This window comes from Sinocyclocheilus rhinocerous, unplaced genomic scaffold (assembly GCF_001515625.1).
Source record: "Sinocyclocheilus rhinocerous isolate Xijiao unplaced genomic scaffold, SAMN03320098_v1.1 scaffold889, whole genome shotgun sequence".
Taxonomy (NCBI): Eukaryota; Metazoa; Chordata; class Actinopteri; order Cypriniformes; family Cyprinidae; genus Sinocyclocheilus; species Sinocyclocheilus rhinocerous.
Genome location: NW_015638024.1, coordinates 2446825 through 2465751, shown reverse-complemented (window position 1 = coordinate 2465751; position 18927 = coordinate 2446825). Strand labels below are relative to the sequence as shown.

Sequence of the window (18927 nt, the reverse complement as noted above, 5' to 3'; positions counted from 1 at the left end):
ATAAGTAATACATTGGTTGATATGACGTTGGTTAATGGTCACATGACATGCGGCTAAACAAATTATCTTAATTTTTTTGTGTTTTATTTTGATTGTTATTTTAAAAATATTTATTTTAATTTGACATTTTTATGATTTAATTATTAGCTTTTCATTAAACTCGCGAAACCCCTGCAGTTCATTCACAAGCCCCAGTTTGGGAAACCTTGACGTAATGTATTGTTTAGTGCACATCATTATGTTAATAACAAGAAATGTAATAGATTTTCTTTTTCATTTCATTTTTATATCAATATGGTATAAGATTTTCAATATGATAAACAAGTTAGGTCTATCTATCTATCTATTTCAAAATATATGTGTGTATTTATATGTATATATAAATACACACACATACATGTATATATTTAAGAAATATATGTAATATTTATTTAGAATATAAATCATATATGTATATATATATATATACACGTAACTCTTTCATCTTATATACGTGTGTGATTATATATAAATATATACAGTACACGTATATTATGTAAACACAAACTTTTATTGTGGATGTGATTAATCATGATTAATTGATTTGACAGTCCTAAAATAAAGACAATATGAAATACAGATTTAAATGGTCTAAATAAATATAAAAGAGTAATTTTTTAAAATCTTACTCATAGCTTTAGGCATACGTTTATTTCACTGTCACACAAAACTTGCAGCTGTGGGCTGTGATCATATATGAGAGGGCTTTCCTCTTCACTCTGCAAGCTAAAATGGGTAAACACAAAGCTGATTAATAAGTTTAGTCATTATAGTGTTAATGTAAAATACAAAAAATGAATGTAGTCCAAGGAGTTTAAATGCAATATTCAAGACTTAAGCTACATGCCTTAGGACTAGCCTTGCTACCCGGGTCTCTGGTCCGGGTACGTAGTTTATTCACTTGAGACTCCGCAATCTCGGCTCGTTCCTCAGCATCATCCAGCTCATGCTGAATCTTCTTGTACTTGGTCAAGTTGGTATTAGCTTGTTCCTCCTACAATATAATATGCAGGAACCATCAGTGATGTTAAGTATACATGAGGTGTAGCACGTTAAGGTTTATTTGTAAACTCACCGCCTCCTCTGCTTGTCTCTTGTAGGTCTTAACTTTGGCCTGCAGCTTGTCTATGAGCTCCTGTAGGCGAGCCATGTTCTTCCTGTCCTCCTCAGTCTGCAGAAACAGCAGGTGGTGCCACAGGCTTCATTCTTCCAGAATAGTGCAGCTCGAGCTATTGAAGCAACCTCAAAGTACAATCTAAACTATTTGTGCATCTCTCTGATGGACTTTTTACCTGGTAGGTGAGCTCCTTGATCCTTCGCTCAAATTTGCGAACTCCCTTCTGGAATTCATTGCTTTTTTTCTGCTCAGATTCCAGCTCGTTTTCCAGGTCTCTCACCTTAAGAAAAGCAAAGTTAAAAGTTCACTTTACGGCTGTCACTAATGATTATTTTGGTAATCGAGTAATCGGTCGGATAACGGATTTTTTTTTTTTAAATCTTTTTTTTTTTTTTTTGTGGTTTTAAAATAGACCTAAGCAAACAATAGACTTTAAAATGACTTAAAATACAGATAGCAATATCAGTAATAATTTGTTCAAATAAAATATCAAATGCAAGTAATCATATGGTTTTATATCTTTCAGCTGGATGTTATAAGTTGCATTGAGTAAATACAGCTGGATAAAACAAAAACTGTGTCCGTCTTCATTTCAGGCTGCAAAGCAACAAAATTTGATTATTTTAAAGGGGGTGATTATTTTCTATACCCACTGTAATCATAACTTATGTACCTTATGTATTATATCAAATGCCTACCCTGTTGAAAAACCCAGCATATGCAAGGACCAGCATAAACCAGCAAAGGACCAACTTAAACCAGCTCAAACCAGCATCCCAGCTTCAAAACATACCTAACCAGCATATGCTGGTTTTTTCAACAGGGACTGAGGGCATCAACGGCCTGACGATTGTTTTTACACTTTATAGCGCGATCTAATCCTTGTTTAATATTGACTAAAAACATTAATTTCAAATATCCACTAGATCTTTAATATTTGGCTACTTCTTTATGATAGAAATGCTACATCCACTGTCATTTTTTTTTTAACAAGAACATGTGGACTTCAAAACATGCAAACTCTGAGCGAGGGTTTAAACTTTTATTTTGAAGTCGCGATGAACAGTTAGCATATTTAGAAAGATAATGATGTATTCTCCTGTGTTGGCATAGGTTTATAAATGATTTCCCTTATAAATCTGATAGAACGGTGCACATTGTTCCCAGATGTTATAAGCAACTCAGATTCAAAGCATATGCAAAGATGGAGTTTGAGACGGTCGGCGCATGTAAATAATAACTGTTTGTGTGGAGCAGCATTTATTGTGAACAGAGCCGTAACCTACTAAACTCGCAGCGCATATATTTATTTAACTGAATCACAGTGAATTATCAATAGCATTGTGCTTTTTATTATGATTTATAAATGGTTTTAATATTTCGTGCAGCCTTACAAAATGGTCTAATAATGCTTTTCACTGATTCTAATCCGTGGAAGGCGCCACTTCCGGTATTTTGCCGGTTAATCGACACGGGCAAAATGCAATTGAGGATTTTTGGCATCGCCAAATTCAGTCAGGTTTTTCAAGCAGCATTATTTTATTTACTTATGTTATATATATTACAAAAGTCATCCTGCATACCCTGCTTTCCAGTTTCTGGATTTGCTTCTTGCCTCCTTTTAGAGCGATCTGCTCAGCCTCATCCAGACGCATCTGCAGATCTTTGATGGTCTGCTCCATGTTCTTCTTCATACGTTCCAGGTGAGCGCTGGTGTCCTGCTCTTTCTTCAGCTCCTCTGCCATCATGGCAGCCTGCATGTTGAAAGTATCATATTAGATTTCCTATACACAGCATTTAGCAAAAAACATCCTCTCTATGCAAGAAACTCACATCAGTGATTGCCTTTTTGGCTTTTTCTTCTGCATTTCGGCACTCCTGCACTGCATCATCCACCTCACTAGACAACGTGGAGATATCACTCTCCAGCTTTTTCTTTTGATTGAGCAGTGATGTGTTCTGGAGGGGAAGAAAGAATTATGGAAAATTACAGTGTATTATTTGTCATCAATGCTCGGAAGAGCTGCCTTCTGCAAAGTTTGATCATGGAACATCTGGCCATTACCTGGGAATGCAGTAGGTTGACCCTCTCCGTGGTTTCCAGGAGCTCATACTCGGCCAGTTTGCGGGCACGGTCACACTGCTCCAGTTGGCTTCTCAGTTCTTCCATCTCAGCAGTCAGGAGGTTGTTCCTGCGGTCAGTAACTGCAACCTGTTCTTTCAGTTCTTCATTCTGGTGAGTGGTCTCATCCAGCTCTATCTGAAGATCCTTTATAATTTATAAGTTAGTTTGAGTTGGTGACTCATTGCTCAGGTAATTTTGTGTACATCGTAATATGAAAATTCTCCAAACCTGTTTTTTATTTCCCACAATTGTGATGCAATACTTGAAATATGCTTGTTATAATAAAAGTAACATTTGGATTTACCTTAGTCTGTGTCTGCAGGTTGCGGACCATTTTTTGGGACTCCAAGGCCAAGCGATTTGCATGGTTCAGCTGAACCTCCATTTCATTCAGGTCGCCCTCCATCTTCTTCTTCACCCTGATGGCTTCATTGCGGGATTTTGCTTCTGCATCCAGGGTGGCTTGCATGGACTCTATGGTACGCTGATGGTTACGGCTAGAGAAGTTAAAGGTTGGTAAATAAGTTAGGAAGTCTTGTATTATATGGTTGTATAATGAAATGGAGTAATGGAAAATAATGGTTCAATAATCAGTCTTCATCAGTAGTCATGATTCTCTCATTAAGTAGAACTGACCGGAGATTGTCGATTTCCTCATCTTTCTCAGCCAGCTTCCTGTCAATGTCTGCTTTGATCTGATTGAGCTCCAGCTGTATACGTAGAGTCTTACTCTCCTCATGCTCCAGAGTTCCCTGACACAAAAAAAGGTATGAGTAGTATCTTTTCATCTGTTTTGGTGTGATATTCTCAATACTTTGGGCTAGTTTTATAAACCTTTTTGCAGGAAAATTAATTTCATTTATTTTTTCATGTACTATTTCCAGGGAAAAAACACTAAATGACCAAACAAAAAGATACACATTTATTATTTCCAGGGATCTAATTTATCATTAATTCATTATCTAAAAGAAAGTATTTGAGGTTTTACTTGAATCAAACCATTTTTTTTCTTTAATACATACACTATGTAACCTTACCTAAAAAAGACCCAACAGGAAATGTACCACTCTATTTTTTTTAAATGTCACAGTAATAATCATGGAAAATATTTCTCCTTTTGACATTAATAACACATTTAAGTCAATACGCAAGTATATCTTTTGGCGTAATGTAAATGTGACTCAGGTTTTCATTTCTGGTTTTAGACACAAAGAAAATTCATACTTCAGCTTCCTGCAGAGCAGCTTGAGTTTCAGTCTTCTCCAGATCTAAACCTTTCTTGATCTTCTCAAGCTCATGAATGGTCTTGCTGCCCTGGCTTATTTGGTCACTCAGGTCAGAAATCTCCTCTGTTAGAAACATGAAAGGTGTTGATAAGTCACATTTTGTGACTGACGATATATGTTATTATGATATTAGAGTTTTTTTCTCTATTCAAAATCCATAAAGTTCAAAACATATACCCTGTAGATTTTTATTCTCCCGTTTGATGCTCTCCAGATGGTCCAGAGCCTCCTCATAAGAGTTCTTGAGTTTAAACAGCTCTGTGCTCAGATTACGAGACTCTTTCTGTGAGGACTCCAGCTCAGACTGACACTCCTCATACTTCTGCCTCCATTCGGCCAAAATCTTGTCAAATTGCCTCTGCTTCTTATCCAGGGCAGCGACGGCTGCATTAGAGCGCTCCAGATCTACTACGAGATCCTCAATCTCTGACTGCAGCCGATGTTTGGTCTTTTCTAGGGAGGAGCACTTTGCGTTTGACGCCTCGACTTGTTCCTCAGCCTCTTGGAGGCGGGCGGCCAACTTCTTCCTGTCAAATGTGTGAAATTTTATGATTCGGATTTAGAATGAAGCCAGGCATGATGTCTAGTCCACACACTCACTTTGCTTCCTCGAGTTCCTCTGTCTTCTGTATGGCGTCTGTCTCATACTTGGCCCTCCATTGGGCGACTTCAGCATTGGCCTTGGACAGTGCACGCTGCAGCTCAGATTTGCCCTCTTGCTCTTCATCATACTGCTCCCTCAGCAGATCACAGTCATGCCTGGATGATTGCAGGGCATGAGCCAAGGCATTCTTTGACTGAAAGGAGCAAAAGACAAATCAAAAGTACAAATTTGTTCCACACAAAAGCCAAAATATGTTGAGCAGTGAGGAAAATTGTTTTCTTACTTTGGTTTCTTCATCTAGCTGTTTCTTGAGCTCCTCAGTGTTTTGGCTGAGGGAGTTCTTGATGCGCTGCAGTTGAGACACCAGAGCTTCACGCTCCTCCAGCTTTCTGCCCAGTTCAGCTGTAGTATGGAAAAATTATGTTAAAATGTCTAACGGTTATTAAGGAAATTAGATGTCTCAAACTAATGCATAAATGTCTCAGTCGTTCATGTTAAGTTTGAATTTGTTTAGTAGATAGTTTGTTTGTATACCGCTCTCAGCCTGAGCCCGGGCTCGCTGTGTGTTGGTGTCACTGAGCTGCCTTTGGAGCTCCTCCACTCTGGCTTTTGACTCATTCATCTGGTCCTCATAGACGCGACACGTTTTCTCAATGGCAGCCTGTAATATTTTCATATAATTAATAAAATTATATGTGTGTGTATGTGTAGCAAATCAAAAATAATTACATTATGTGTTTCCTACCATATATATATGAATATTCCTTTATGAAATGACAAAAAATAATAATAACAATTTGTGTATCTTTACCAACACATTTTATGGAAAGCCATGTTGTTTTGAGACAAAACGTTTTTCATGTTTTCACTGATAATATAACTTGCAGTTAAGTAAGTGAATGGAATTTTGATTCAGTAACTGCTGATTGATTCAATTCAGTGAATTTTATTAAGGCTGTCTGGTTATTTTACGATGCACAGTGGTGTGTATGGAATATAGTGTCAGGATATCTTTTTTATGACTGTGCCTAAAGTTCAGTCTGAAATGGGTAAAAAGGCTTATGTTAATTCATAGATATACTATTGCTTTTTGTTCATTCATGTTTGTTCATAATAGATTCACTGATGTTAGTTTGTACAACTTGAATTGCAAAAATGTTGGAGTATATTTAAAAATTAACATTAAGATACATTAATAAAAGCATTGATAAATAAAATATAATAATATACAAACTAAGAGCATGCTAACTTCACCTATCAACTATAAAGATTTAAACCTGATCTCAACTGAAATCAGCCCTTGATTTTTCAGTGTTAAAGTCAACGCTAAATTAATGCTTGTTAAATTAGATCAGAATGTGGTGCGACATGATCATATTTTCCACCTTGCTCTTTGCCAGCTGCTCTAAATTGGAGGTGAGGTCATCTGCCTCCATCTTGGCTTCACTTCTCTCCTTCTCCAACTTCTGTTTGACCCGCTGAAGGCTGTCAATTTGCTCACTCAGTTCAGCCACACTGTCTGCATGCTTTTTGCGCAGTGCGGCAGTCATAGCCTCGTGGTGCAATATGGCCTCCTCAAGGTCACGACGCAGTTTTAGAAAATCTGCCTCCCGTTTCTTATTCATCTCAGTTTGGGCTGAAGTGGTACCTCCGGCTTCCTCGAGACGCTCGCTGAGCTCTTCAAGCTCTTTGGATGCATCGCATCGCTGTTTCTCCATCTTCGCTCGGGTGGAACGCTCTGCTTCCAGTTCCTCTTCGAGCTCCTCAATACGAGCCTTAAACACAATGAAAGAATGAATGAAAATATGTTCTGATAGAGACATAAACTTGGAGATCAAACGGTCCAGTTTAACTCGCCTGCAATTCCTTGATCTTCTTTTGAAGCTGGATGATTAGCGCTTGCTCATCTTCGATTTTCGAACTGATCTGGTTCATTTCAAAATCTTTCCTACAAAAAAAAAACAACAGACAATTTAAGAACAGAATTTATATATTTTACAGCATCCTGTCATGTGATAATTTCTTACTTCTTTAGCTTTTCCTCTAATTGCTGCTTGTCATTTTCAAGGTCCATGACAGACTCCATGGCCAGCTTCAGATCGCCCTCCAGCTTGCGTTTGGCCCGTTCCAGGTCCATTCGCAATTTCTTCTCCTGTTCCAAGGACCCCTCCAACTAAAACATGGGATTATAGTGTATTGATTTCTGATTTATTCTTGATCTGTTTGGTCCAGTTAACATTTATTCAACTTACATCATCTACTTGCTGCTCCAGCTTGGCTTTGGCCTTAGTCAGAGTGTTGACTTTGTCTTCCTCTGTCTGCAAGTCATCCAACGTCTGCTGGTGACTCTCCTGTAAGGCCTTCTTCTCTTTAGTGAGCTTCAGAATAGTTTCATCCAAAGCTGCCATCTCTTCTATCAGATTTTTCACCTATGAAAAGGGACTTTAATTAGTTTAACAGACTTCACGGTGGCTCAACAACAAAGCTTGAGCTTCATTTTTCTTTTCTAACCTTGTTTTCAGTGGCATGCTTCTCCTTCTCCTCCTTGGCCAAGGTTATCTCCAGATCATCAATGTCCTTTTTCAGCTCAGCGCACTCATCCTCCAGCTTGCGTTTTTTTGCAAGAACGGTAGCATTCATCTCCTCTTCGTCTTCCAGGCGTTCGGTCATCTCCTTCACTTTGGCTTCAAGTTGAATCTTGGTCTTGATGAGCAGGTCACAACGGTCCTCTGCATCTGCCAGGTTATCCTGCTCCTGTAGAGCAGCGGTTAGAAAGTAAATTCAAGCATTTTAACATTTGAATATATAGAATTAATTTGTATTTTTATTTTAATTTCACAATTTATTGGGTAATTACATTAAAACCCTTAAAAATTGGCATTAAAAATTGTAGATCCATTTCAGCAATTTCTTTCCCTTAAACCTAAAAAGATCATTTATATCCTAGATCATGTCAAAATTAGTGACTTGGAGAAGAATGGTAATTTTATACTTTTATGCATTCAGCCATTTTTTTTATTTATTTTTTGTATAAATTTCTCCTGCACTTTAGTCTTTTTGCTATGCCATTGCAGAAAACTTTGTACTTTTGGTGAGGAATAACAAAATGTCCTGCTGTAATACAATAAAATGTGAAAATTCAATAATGAGTAGTTCTGTGGCCACCATAGCTTTTTTGTGGCCTTTATGAGCAAACAGTACATTTGCCATTGATACTCACTGCCTGAAGCTGCAGGGAAAGGTCATTCTTCTGTTGGATCAGGCTGACCTGTTTCTCTTCCAGTTCCTTACGCTTGGACTCTGATTTCTCTAGTGCCTCCTTTAGCTTCAGGAACTCCTCTTTTAGAGCGGCCAGCTCTTTTTCCGTGGCCGCGCTCCTCAGCAGGGGCTTGATTTTGAAGAAGAGTTTCATCCATGGCCAGTTCTTCACAATGTTGAATGCCCGGATATTCCACTGAATGATCATCAGAGCCTCCCTAAATAACAAGATGCAGGTATAATCAATCTCTTTAAGGCATGTCAGTCCACTTGGTGGCCATCTTGGTGATACAAGTATAGCTCCTACGCCGTGATTTTGCCAAGTAAGACATGTTCCTGGATCAACATCTTTTGACGATCCTGGATCAACATTATTGTCCAAAAATATAGACTTAACCCAATCCCTAACCCTACCCATAAATTATTCCTAAAATCAGTGGGAAATGATAGCTGATTAACAAGGGTGTAGAAGCACCGAACCCTAATTGTAAGCCTAAAACAGATATTTCCTGAAAAGTTATCTCTCAATTCTGATTGGTTGATTGGAATGTTGTTCCAGGATCAACAAGGATGTTGATCCAGGAACATGTACTTGGTGAAATCACGCTCACCCTCCTATACACTTGAATGGGGCAAGATCGAAAACTATTGGTGTTAAGTTTTACATTTTTGTTTCTTGATCTCAAATAATGCTAAAATGCTGTATTTTTCAGGATGGTCCAATTACATCATGTGATTGGCTCTTTAAACCGAAAGGCCGGGCTTCCATTCCTACAGCCGCCATATTGAGTGGGACTATTTTACCTATTTAGTTCCCTGCAGGTGGTTGGTGTGCACTGTCTCTGGTACAGTCCTCCTCCATTTTAGTTTTAGAGTTGCAGTTTCTCATTCTTTGTTATTGTAACACAAATAATTATTCCACTTGAACTATAAATCATTGTGTTAACCACATGAACCCACAAACGAAAAATGCATCAGTGTTGTTTTAGTATTATTTTTATACTATTATAGTATTTTTTTAATATTTTGAATTAATGTTTATTTTTATATTTTCAGTTTTCATTTTAATTTAAAGTTTTACTATGTATTTTATGTGCTTTTAGTAAATTTAGTACTTCAACTAAAACTTATTTTTAATTCGGTTATTTGCCAAGCCAATTTTGCTAATGTTGTAATATTTATATTTTATTTGTTGTTTTTTGAGCTTTATTTCAGTTAGTGAAAACTATTTTAATAGTTTGAGTTAACAACAACGACACTGATCATGTGGAGACTGTGTCACCCCCATATGACCCACTGGCTTAGGTCCATGAATGCATGAAACGAGGCCCATTTTAGTTTATTACTGGGTCAACTTTCAGATGTCATGCACTTGCTTTCACAGTATTGTGGTTATATGTTAGCGGATGACGGCAGAGAATTCGGTCTGATCAAATAGCCATGCATCTGTGCTCCTGGCCACCCAAAAGTTGAAGTGTTTAATATTTATTTAGAAACCGAGGCCTTCTGTGGACCAGCGGCTTTAATCCTTTGCCAGTCTGCAGATATGCTTTCAATGTGGTCCTTTAGAGGCACAGGCGCCTTGGCAAAACAGGCCTTTGAGCAGGGAGCTGGCCTGTATTTTTAGTGGGGAGTGGGGTGAGCAGCTGCCATGTGACCCTCTGGGCTTCTGGGCTTTAAGGACACCATCTGCATTGTCTAATAAGGGGAAGGGTGGAGGTCATGGATATGGGCATGGAGAACCTCACGTTTTATAGAGAGTGTCGGAGCATATGAAGGGTCTCACATGCACACATGGACAAATGCATGTCTGAAGACACACGCCTCACACACTCCATCCACATGGCCCCAAAATACCTCTCATGTTGAGGGTTGAGAGATATCATGTGAAAACAGCTTTATTAGGAGTGAACCTGTTGGATATCAGTATAGTTTGTGAATATTTGTGTGGGAAGGCATCAGATTAAGAATATGAAGAATATAAGCATATGGAAGCCTTTTTTCTCCATACAAGTGGATTGGAACCAGGGGAGAGCTGATAATAGTGTAAAGTTGCGTTCGCATTTACGGTTGTTTGGTGAATTTTCATGGTCAAAATCGTGCAATTTCAATAGGAATCTGCATGATCAGGAATTTTGTGGGAGGGCGAAAAATTTCCCCATGCAGATTTCGCATCGGGTTCAAGTTGGTCATGCAAATCTGTTGCACTGACCAACAGAAAGATGCTTGGTTTGAAAGTGGTGTCTGTGTGAGATGTGCTTCAGTCCTTTTTTGCCCGTGAAATTTTGCTGTTACTGTACCTTAAGGCTGAATATGTATCTTCATATTTTACTTCATATTTTATATTCAGAAAAATCTCTAAATCTATATATAGTGGTCCCAAAATGTATTTTGCCACTTAAACCACACTTAAGTATCAAAGTGATTTTTTTTGTGGATATTGCACTTACTTTATTCCATTAACTCCACTAACTAAAATACTTTTTTTATATCGTTCTTTAAAATGAGTGGAACATGGTTGGAAAAGTTGTTATCTAATGCAGTTACTTTCAGTGATTTTTATGTTTGACTTAAATGTCCAAATATGTTTAGGGGCCACTGTATTTTAATCTTAGAAACATTTTTTGCATAGAATCATGTATTACTTCCTCTCCATCATCTTCTTCAGCTCCATCCTCATGATCTTGCCACGGCTGGCGGCTTGCAATAGAGTGAGAACTTTAGCCAGACGCTCGTCCCTCATCTCCTCCAGGTGTCCCAGCAGGCCAGCTTTAAAGAACACCTGTAATGCAGAGACACAGATGGGTTGATTTAGCCCATTTTGTCTTGTGTACAGAGTTAAACCTGTGATTGATGTCCCATTGCTTGAGGCTCAAAGCAACAAACACTTTTACTGTCTGAAGTCTGACTTGCCTTAGTATGTCCAAATCTATACTGATTATGGTCGATATCCAGTGAAGCCAGAAGTTTCTCTGCAGCCTTCCTGCTGTCCACAAACTTGTCATCAGGGATAGCATGAGGATTCAGAATGCGATACCTTTGAAAAGGAGGAATATACACATCTTCATAGTTTATTCTTATTCACTGTTTTTATTCTTATCATCTAAGCTGTATTGCAAACATGTTCACTGTTCTTCCGGGTTTAACTAATGTACAGAAATTTGTACTATTTATCAACTGGCTGACTTCTCACAAGCCACTGAAGGTTGAAGGTGAAGTAAGCAATTGTATTATGTTAAAATACTTCAAATGTTTATTTTGACGAAACTGCTGTAAGTCAGTCATTCATATGTTAATTCCCATAAAAGATGTAGACACATGTGGCTCTGTTTTCAGAATATTTCAGAAAAAGATGTAATCAAATAATCAAACTGAAATAATTTGTTTAAACAGTTATCCTAATTCTGGCCCCACCAATGGTGGTGAGAAAATTTGGGAAACCTTTTTGGAAACAATTATTATTTTTGCACTAGCACCCCAGAAATAACACAGTTCACCTTTAACCATGTTGATGCCTTTAAAATTCAGTCTCAATTTTTTTAGTGAACCGCAAATCATTACATGATCAAAACATGTTCACACCTGGGAATTATACTAAAAGTAAAGAAGTGCCAAGATTTTATTGTAGTTCATTTTTCATGTTCTCAATGAGAACACAGGGTGTGTCAACAACGGTAGCTCTTCTCACCGCTGTTTGAAATCGGCATAAAGAATTCTGTTAGGAAATCCCTTCCTGCAAATGCGAATGCCCTCCAGGACTCCGTTACAGCGCAACTGGTGCAGCACCTGGAAAGCGTCCATGATTCCTGCAAATAGATGAAAATGTTTAAGTTAGACATTTCATCATAATCCTGTTGGTTTAGATGTGTTGAAGTGTTCAGTGGTTACAGCACCTGGTGTTTTGGTCTCATTGGGGATGATGCAGCGTACAAAATGGGGTTGAGTGCTCCGCAAGTTTGTCATCAACTTGTTGAGATTCTCCTGCAGTTGGAGGAGAAACAATCAAGCACACAATCAAGAGACAAAATGGCCATAAACTCCTGCTGTACAGCAGTTCTTTACATTTACAATGCACAAAGCAAATGTCTTCAGTCATAACATATGCAAAAGTGTTCTTCTCCAAAAGATTGCCAGGTGTGTTTCTAGACTTACCCTGAGTTGTTGATGCTCTTTGTGAACACAGATAGAACAGGAGCCAGCACAGACTTAAAGTGATGTTCATGTGTCATTTCTCTAAACATCACTGCAAGTCTTAACTGCCTCCCTCTCAGTACTGAAGAGTTTTGTTTTAATGACCATGAATAATTATTTCTGTTTGATACCAGTTTCTGCTGTTACTAACTAAGTAGCAGAAAAGTTTGGTTAAATTCCTACCTTGTGTAGCTGTGACACTGTCTGGAAGGAAGCAGCCTTTTTCCTCTTTTCCTTGATGCCTGTTTTTGTGTCAGAGGCTAAAAGGAAAAAGTTGTATTTAGAAGTATTTTATGGTTTTGAAGAGAATTGTGGCATATTTTAGGCAGACTGTGTGGTATATTTACCTGAGTCAGAGCTAACATAATTCTCATACAGACTAGCCAGAAGCTTGCTGGCTGATTTCTGGAAACAAGCTACCACCGTTTCATTCAGGGGGTCTTTGTTTTTGTCTAACCAACCAATAATATTATATGGCACCTGAAATTCAAATAAAAATATTCAATATCTACATTAAAACCGCTTAAACCAACCTAAGGTGGTAAACTGGTTCCCCAGCCCAGCCTGGCTGATCTGTTTTCATGGTTTGAGATGGCACTTTTAAGCTTGCTAGACTGGAAGACCAGCTTAAACCAGCTAAAACTGGCTGGCTTAAGTTGTTTTTCAGTAGAATAGCACCAAGAATAATCTAAAGTGCATCATAAATAGTTGTAATATCAAGTGCTACCTAAGTGACCTTTAAATTTAGTCTTATTGATATTATTGGTTCAAACTCACCACTCCTGCATAGTGCACTAGCTCAAAATGAGCCTCATACTTTCTCTTCTTGTCAGGCCTTGGCTTTTGGAAATTTGCAGTCTTGCCAAGGTGATTGTCAAACAGCTTAGCCTTGAAGCTATTGTTGGTAGCTTTAGGGAACATGCACTCCTCTTCAAGGATGGACATAATTCCTAAGGGCTAACAAAGAGAAAACAACTCAGAAGTTGTTAATTTTTGAATTGTTACTGTATTTGATCTTGCCAAGGATATCCATGGCATGCTGGAGGGGAGAAAAAATGATTTTGGAGGTAATTCTTTTTTTCATCTGGTCTCTGTAGGTGATGAGAGATTTTACAGCTTACATCAGTAGCCATAAGCTCCTGCCCGTCATCCATATTCTCCACCGTTGTCACTCCTTGGGAGCAAAAATGGTAGTCGTAGGGGTTTGAAGAGACCAGGAGCATGTCTGAAATCCACAGAAAGAATTATGATTTTTTTTATTACTAATAGGGCAATATTGTTGGATTTGTAATTGTAGCATTTATCATACCAAGAAGTTCAGGCTTCTTTTGTGACATGATCTGGTAGTAGATGTGGTAACTTCGCTCTCCAGGTTGCTGAAATATCACTCTGGATTTTTCCAGAAGATCTATAGAAATAATTTTTAAAATCTCTGCACTGTCAGGTTTTACATTTTGGAATGACATGAACTGGAAAGCCGTCATCATTCTTTGAACCATTTACTTACATATATCAATGTCAGCAGAAGCCAGTTTCCCTGTTGGTCCAAAATGGATCCTGATGAATTTACCCTATAGAGGGATTTAAGGAAATACACCATGGTTGATAGCAATTATGCCATGAAGTAATTAAAATTTTACAGCATGGTAACAGGTCTTTACGTGTATGTAAGAGGAATAGACTCAAAAACTACAACGCTGGTCTATATAGTGTCAAATACTCACAAAACGGGATGAGTTGTCATTCCTCAATGTCTTGGCATTTCCAAAAGTCTCCATTGCAGGATTAGCTTCAATAATCTGGTCCTCTAAAGTCCCCTGAGAAAAGTAATTTTATAATTGATGAGTTTTTGAGCTTTATTTGTTGCAGTTTATGCAGTATGTCTCCTCGTGTGAAGATATACTCACCCCTGTTTTAGTGGCAGGGGCCTTAAAACATAAAACAACAACAAATAAAGATTGTTGTTTCATAAAAGAGTACATATTCCTCAGCTTCTGCTAATATTATATTCTATTGTTATTATTTAATTCTATATTTAACAGCCTGATTACTTAATGTGAATGCAATATAATGCACGTAACATTTTAAATGACCCATTTTTTATTACAAATTTTAAAAAGTATTATATTATGCTAGTCAATAATCAGTGTCATTAAAATATTGATTAAAAATCATTTGTATTATAACTGAAAATGCTAATTCATAGACGAACATGGATTAAGAATGAAAAAAATGGGGTAAAATTTTGTTAGCTCACATCAAATACAACAAAGTATTTAACAGTCACACCCTATGATAATCAGAGAAAAAAAATTCCATGAATAATGGATTTAACAATGGCGACAAAAAACTGAAATCATGGAAACTGAAAGAGTTTGGGCCTGCTTGAAACAAAAAAAAGGAAGTTTAATTGTTAATCACAAATTTGTTTCACAGAAAAACTTCAAGAACAAGGAAGAAAAATGCAGGAGATGATGTGCTGGGGTTAAGCTATAGAAGACACATGGAGTCAGGTTCACCCCAAAGAAACATTTGGGAAAATTAGCAAAAAGATATATGCAAATGGAAGGGATAGTCAAACCTCAGTCTAGATGTCCATAACAGTTAACTTGTCCATAACAGAAAAACAAGTTAAAATACATAGTAGTACTGTCACTGTAAAAATGTGCCAGACACCTAGATGAGGAGCGACTTCAAAATGAAAATGACGAACACTTGCCAGCATGAGAGGTAAAAAAAGCTGATTGAAAAAGAAGAGGGAGATGATTTGAGGGAAACCGAGAGAGCTTGTGTCTTACTCCTTTTTTAGTCGGTGCCTCACCCAGAGCCGCTACTATGGCAAAATACTGAATTACACGTTTCGTGTTTACGGTTTTGCCAGCACCAGATTCTCCGCTATGAGTATCAAGAAATGATTGAATGATAAGACATTTGAAAAACAAAAAAGAAAGAAAAGCACCACAGCAAAGAACATTAGAAAAAACAGTGCAACAAAATGTTCTATTAAAACAAAAATCAAAAGTTGGACGTGTAATCTAAAAAAAATTATATTCTCAGTGGCCGAATTTTTTTTCCCTACACTGAAAATGTCTCTCTCTCATCACAAAAATACAGAATGTGCACAGGTATGTCCAAACTTACGTGATTAGCATGGACTGATTCTCACGATCTGTGGGGGGTTAACAATAACATATTTGTTTCAGGTCATAAAGGGCCTTTCTGAAATGGCTAAAGTGTGAAATGATCCCTCCTGGAAGTTATTGTAGAGGGCAGGGAAGAGACAAGCAATTCTTTAATTTAATACTTACTGCGCAACATGTCATTGTAGGCATTGTCAGCGATGGAATAGATGTGAGGTGGAGCCTCGGAGCGGCGTTTGCCTTTGTAGGCAGCCACTACAGGGGCCGTGTAGACGGGAAGCCATTTATATGGGTTCACGGTCACACAGAAGAGTCCAGAATACGTCTGCCGTGAGAAGATTTGACAAGATTAATCTCAGGTATGGTATATAGTCAGGATAAATGGCACAATTCTTTAGGCCAGAGGTCTTCAACCTTATTCAAAGGAGAAAAAAAAAAGGTAACTTTATTTCTCATCATGTGACTTTTATATTTATCCCGATCTCATGAGAAAACATAACTATTTTAATGAGGTGGCATTTTGCATGAATTCATACAATTTGATTTGTCCAAAAGTGTAAGATTTTTAGAAAAAAGAAAACCAAACATACCCATCAGTGGGCTGTAAGCAGACTGTACAAAAACATATGTGTGAGATTGTAAAAATGTATATGAATTATCCACCAATTCGCCCAAAACGTAAAATAGTTACACACTGCCATAAGAGTGTGCTATTATATCTCCTAATGAGACTATTTCAAATGCCAATTTTACTATTAACTTTTCTTTTATATATATGGACTTCCAAATTTTAGTTTTCCCATGTACAGGATCTGTTTAAAAGCTCTTCAGGAAAACATAACTTCCCAGAGATGACTTTATGAGGTAGGCTACTTTTGACTGTGGCACTTATAAAGGTCATGCCTCTAGGGAATTCACTTGTATTTGTCCTTTGGCAAAGGCAAGTGTTAAATTCATTACTGTGACCATAAAGTCCTATGAATAGTGCCGCCCCTCTATGTTTAATGCTCTGGTCAGGTTATTTGTGGCATCAAAGATTAGTGAGAAAGGGCAGATCATTTCTTTGCTTTGAGCTGTGATGTGATGGTACCAACATAGATCATCCAATTGCTGTAGCGCCTCCGCAGATTATAGAGCACTGAAGCTTCATTCAGGTGTGTGAGCATGGCCATGTCCTCTATCATGTCAAACTTGGGAGGGTTCATCTGTTGAATGTCATCCTCCTTCACAGTTAAGCACTGCAGGATTTAGAGGCAATAAGCAGGGTTACAGATAACATGGGACAGAAAAAAAGATCCATTATTAAAAGCAATATTTGGTTCTGATTGGTCAATCGCACACTGAGCTGTCAAATATGTTTTTATTTTTAAATGACCGCTAAACTGGATCACCAGTTCATGTCAACAAACTGGCGCTACTTTCATACCACTCCGCCGTCCCTGTCTTTTCATTCTAGCGCACGTAAAAATAGTTAGTAAAACGGTTACTACTACCGCTTGAAATGACAAATAGCCTCAGTGGAAGTTATTATTTTTAATATATCAGTAAACATGGTAAAAGTTAATAAATGGCTAGAAGCTTAGAAGAAAACCAAAACGTTGATCAGAATAACATCGAACCGGTAAGATACAGAGTGGATGATGAAAACTTAAAATAGGCCTAGAGAAAGACAAGTTAGGCTACATTGCAGACCAACATGATAGTTAACTAGTCCATCGTCCAACTAGTCCAACTTGGATTGCAGATTAATATTAGCCTAATACTGCTACTACTAAAGGCCTGTAATTAAATGTCTTCGTCTTTTACATTGTAATGAGCTATTTTTCTTATTTAAAAACGTTAAAGTAGGCTAATCTACATGTAAAATAGTATAAACTCAAAACAATATTTCATGTCGGTATATTTATGTATTACCACAATCGTGGTAATCATTATTACAGTTTAATTTCATTAACTGTGATCTAATCCAATCAGAAACACTATTAATAATGAAGCAAAAGTCCGTTTTGGCACATCCACTAATTATTAAATTCGGATGTCAATTGTTTTGACATGATAAATTAAATTTAACTCAAATGCCTTACCTTCCCGTCCTTGGTCTCAACGATGACTTTGTCACCATCAATCTCCCTCATTTCCACATCAATGTACTCGTCCTTTTCATCTGGTATCCAAGCGCGTTTCTTTCCTGCGCACAAGGGAGGCTGTCACTGATCATTATCCAGTCTCCGACAAAGTTTTTCGTTGGTTTGATTGTTATAAATCCAATCATTCAATGCCAAATTTATCTATGCTAAATTTATCAGCATTAACAAGTTAAGAACCTAACGTGCAATTATGAACACCTAAAAGACGCCGCGTAAACGAGATGGCAAGTATTTCAAAGAGAACTGAAGTGTTTGTATCCGCCGTAAAACATTTGTTGAAGTCACTTGAAAATGTATTTCAAGTACCATCAAACGCAACAGTTTGCGCTGCCAGCAGCTCCAGGTCGGATTTGCGCAGAAACGGAGCCGCTTCTCCAAACTCCTTCATATCCAACAGTCTCGACATGATGTCCACCGCTCCCTTACTTACTGAAGGTAAAACTTTCCAGGTACCTTAAAAGAAGACAAATATTTTAGTTTACACTTAAAATGAAATCATTAAAAAGAAACAAAAAATATAATATTATGTTGACAAAAAATCAGTACAAATAACCTTGTAAACATTGCAGGAATAATTACTATTACAATGTAGAAATTAAATATATATTCCACGAGGTATATTATATAAAACAAAGCAGTTCATTATTGACAGAAAATAAGATTTTAGTTTTAAGATACTAATTTGATGGCATTTTATGATTTATGTCATTATTGTAGTATTATAAACAAATGGTCAAGTAAATGAAATGAGTTAAGGTATCCAGTCATAATGTGCTAACTGACCTTAACACGGACTGAATGGGTGGAGTGGCCAAACTCCTTTTATCATCTCCTCCAAGGTCACAGTCACAGAAATTATCATGTGTCACCTCCTCCAGCGCCTATTGGTGCTCACTGTGTCCCCAAACTGACACAAAAGGGCAAGCCACATTTTTATCTTTACCCAAACCCAAGCTTAGTTATTTTTATAGCAACTTTAAGTTATGCAGGCTAAGTGGAGGGCACTGATAAGAAACTGAT

At 37.5% G+C, this 18927-nt stretch overlaps 1 protein-coding gene across 1 annotated transcript; it reads right to left on the bottom strand.

The window, feature by feature from the left end:
- Positions 1–633: 633 nt before the first annotated feature.
- Positions 634–18354, bottom strand: LOC107749509 (myosin heavy chain, cardiac muscle isoform-like). The gene is made up of 39 exons (XM_016564686.1): positions 18214–18354; positions 17845–17948; positions 16855–16998; positions 15929–16085; positions 15762–15789; positions 15419–15515; positions 14528–14548; positions 14345–14437; positions 14128–14191; positions 13930–14028; positions 13742–13845; positions 13639–13659; positions 13398–13577; positions 12968–13100; positions 12804–12880; positions 12323–12410; positions 12118–12235; positions 11343–11466; positions 11075–11211; positions 8392–8647; positions 7683–7925; positions 7424–7600; positions 7199–7344; positions 7029–7119; positions 6557–6946; positions 5706–5832; positions 5455–5573; positions 5168–5364; positions 4745–5094; positions 4506–4630; positions 3918–4033; positions 3586–3778; positions 3222–3425; positions 2990–3115; positions 2740–2910; positions 1332–1436; positions 1115–1210; positions 887–1033; positions 634–765 (listed from the first exon to the last, which is right to left on the bottom strand). Exons 1-39 carry the CDS (start codon positions 18311–18313, stop codon positions 754–756), a joined length of 5280 nt encoding a protein of 1759 aa, XP_016420172.1. The 5' UTR covers positions 18314–18354; the 3' UTR covers positions 634–753.
- Between the last annotated feature and the right edge of the window lie 573 nt (positions 18355–18927).

Bases quoted from the DNA above. Each gene is read 5' to 3' on its own strand.
- LOC107749509 (XM_016564686.1), bottom strand. From the start codon at position 18,313: ATGTCGAGACTGTTGGATATGAAGGAGTTTGGAGAAGCGGCTCCGTTT. The intron at 11,212-11,342 runs GCAAGTCAGACT...TCTGCATTACAG, and splicing joins ATAGATTTGGACATACTAAG to GTGTTCTTTAAAGCTGGCCT. The intron at 7,926-8,391 runs GTGAGTATCAAT...GCTGCTCTACAG, and splicing joins TTTCCCTGCAGCTTCAGGCA to GAGCAGGATAACCTGGCAGA.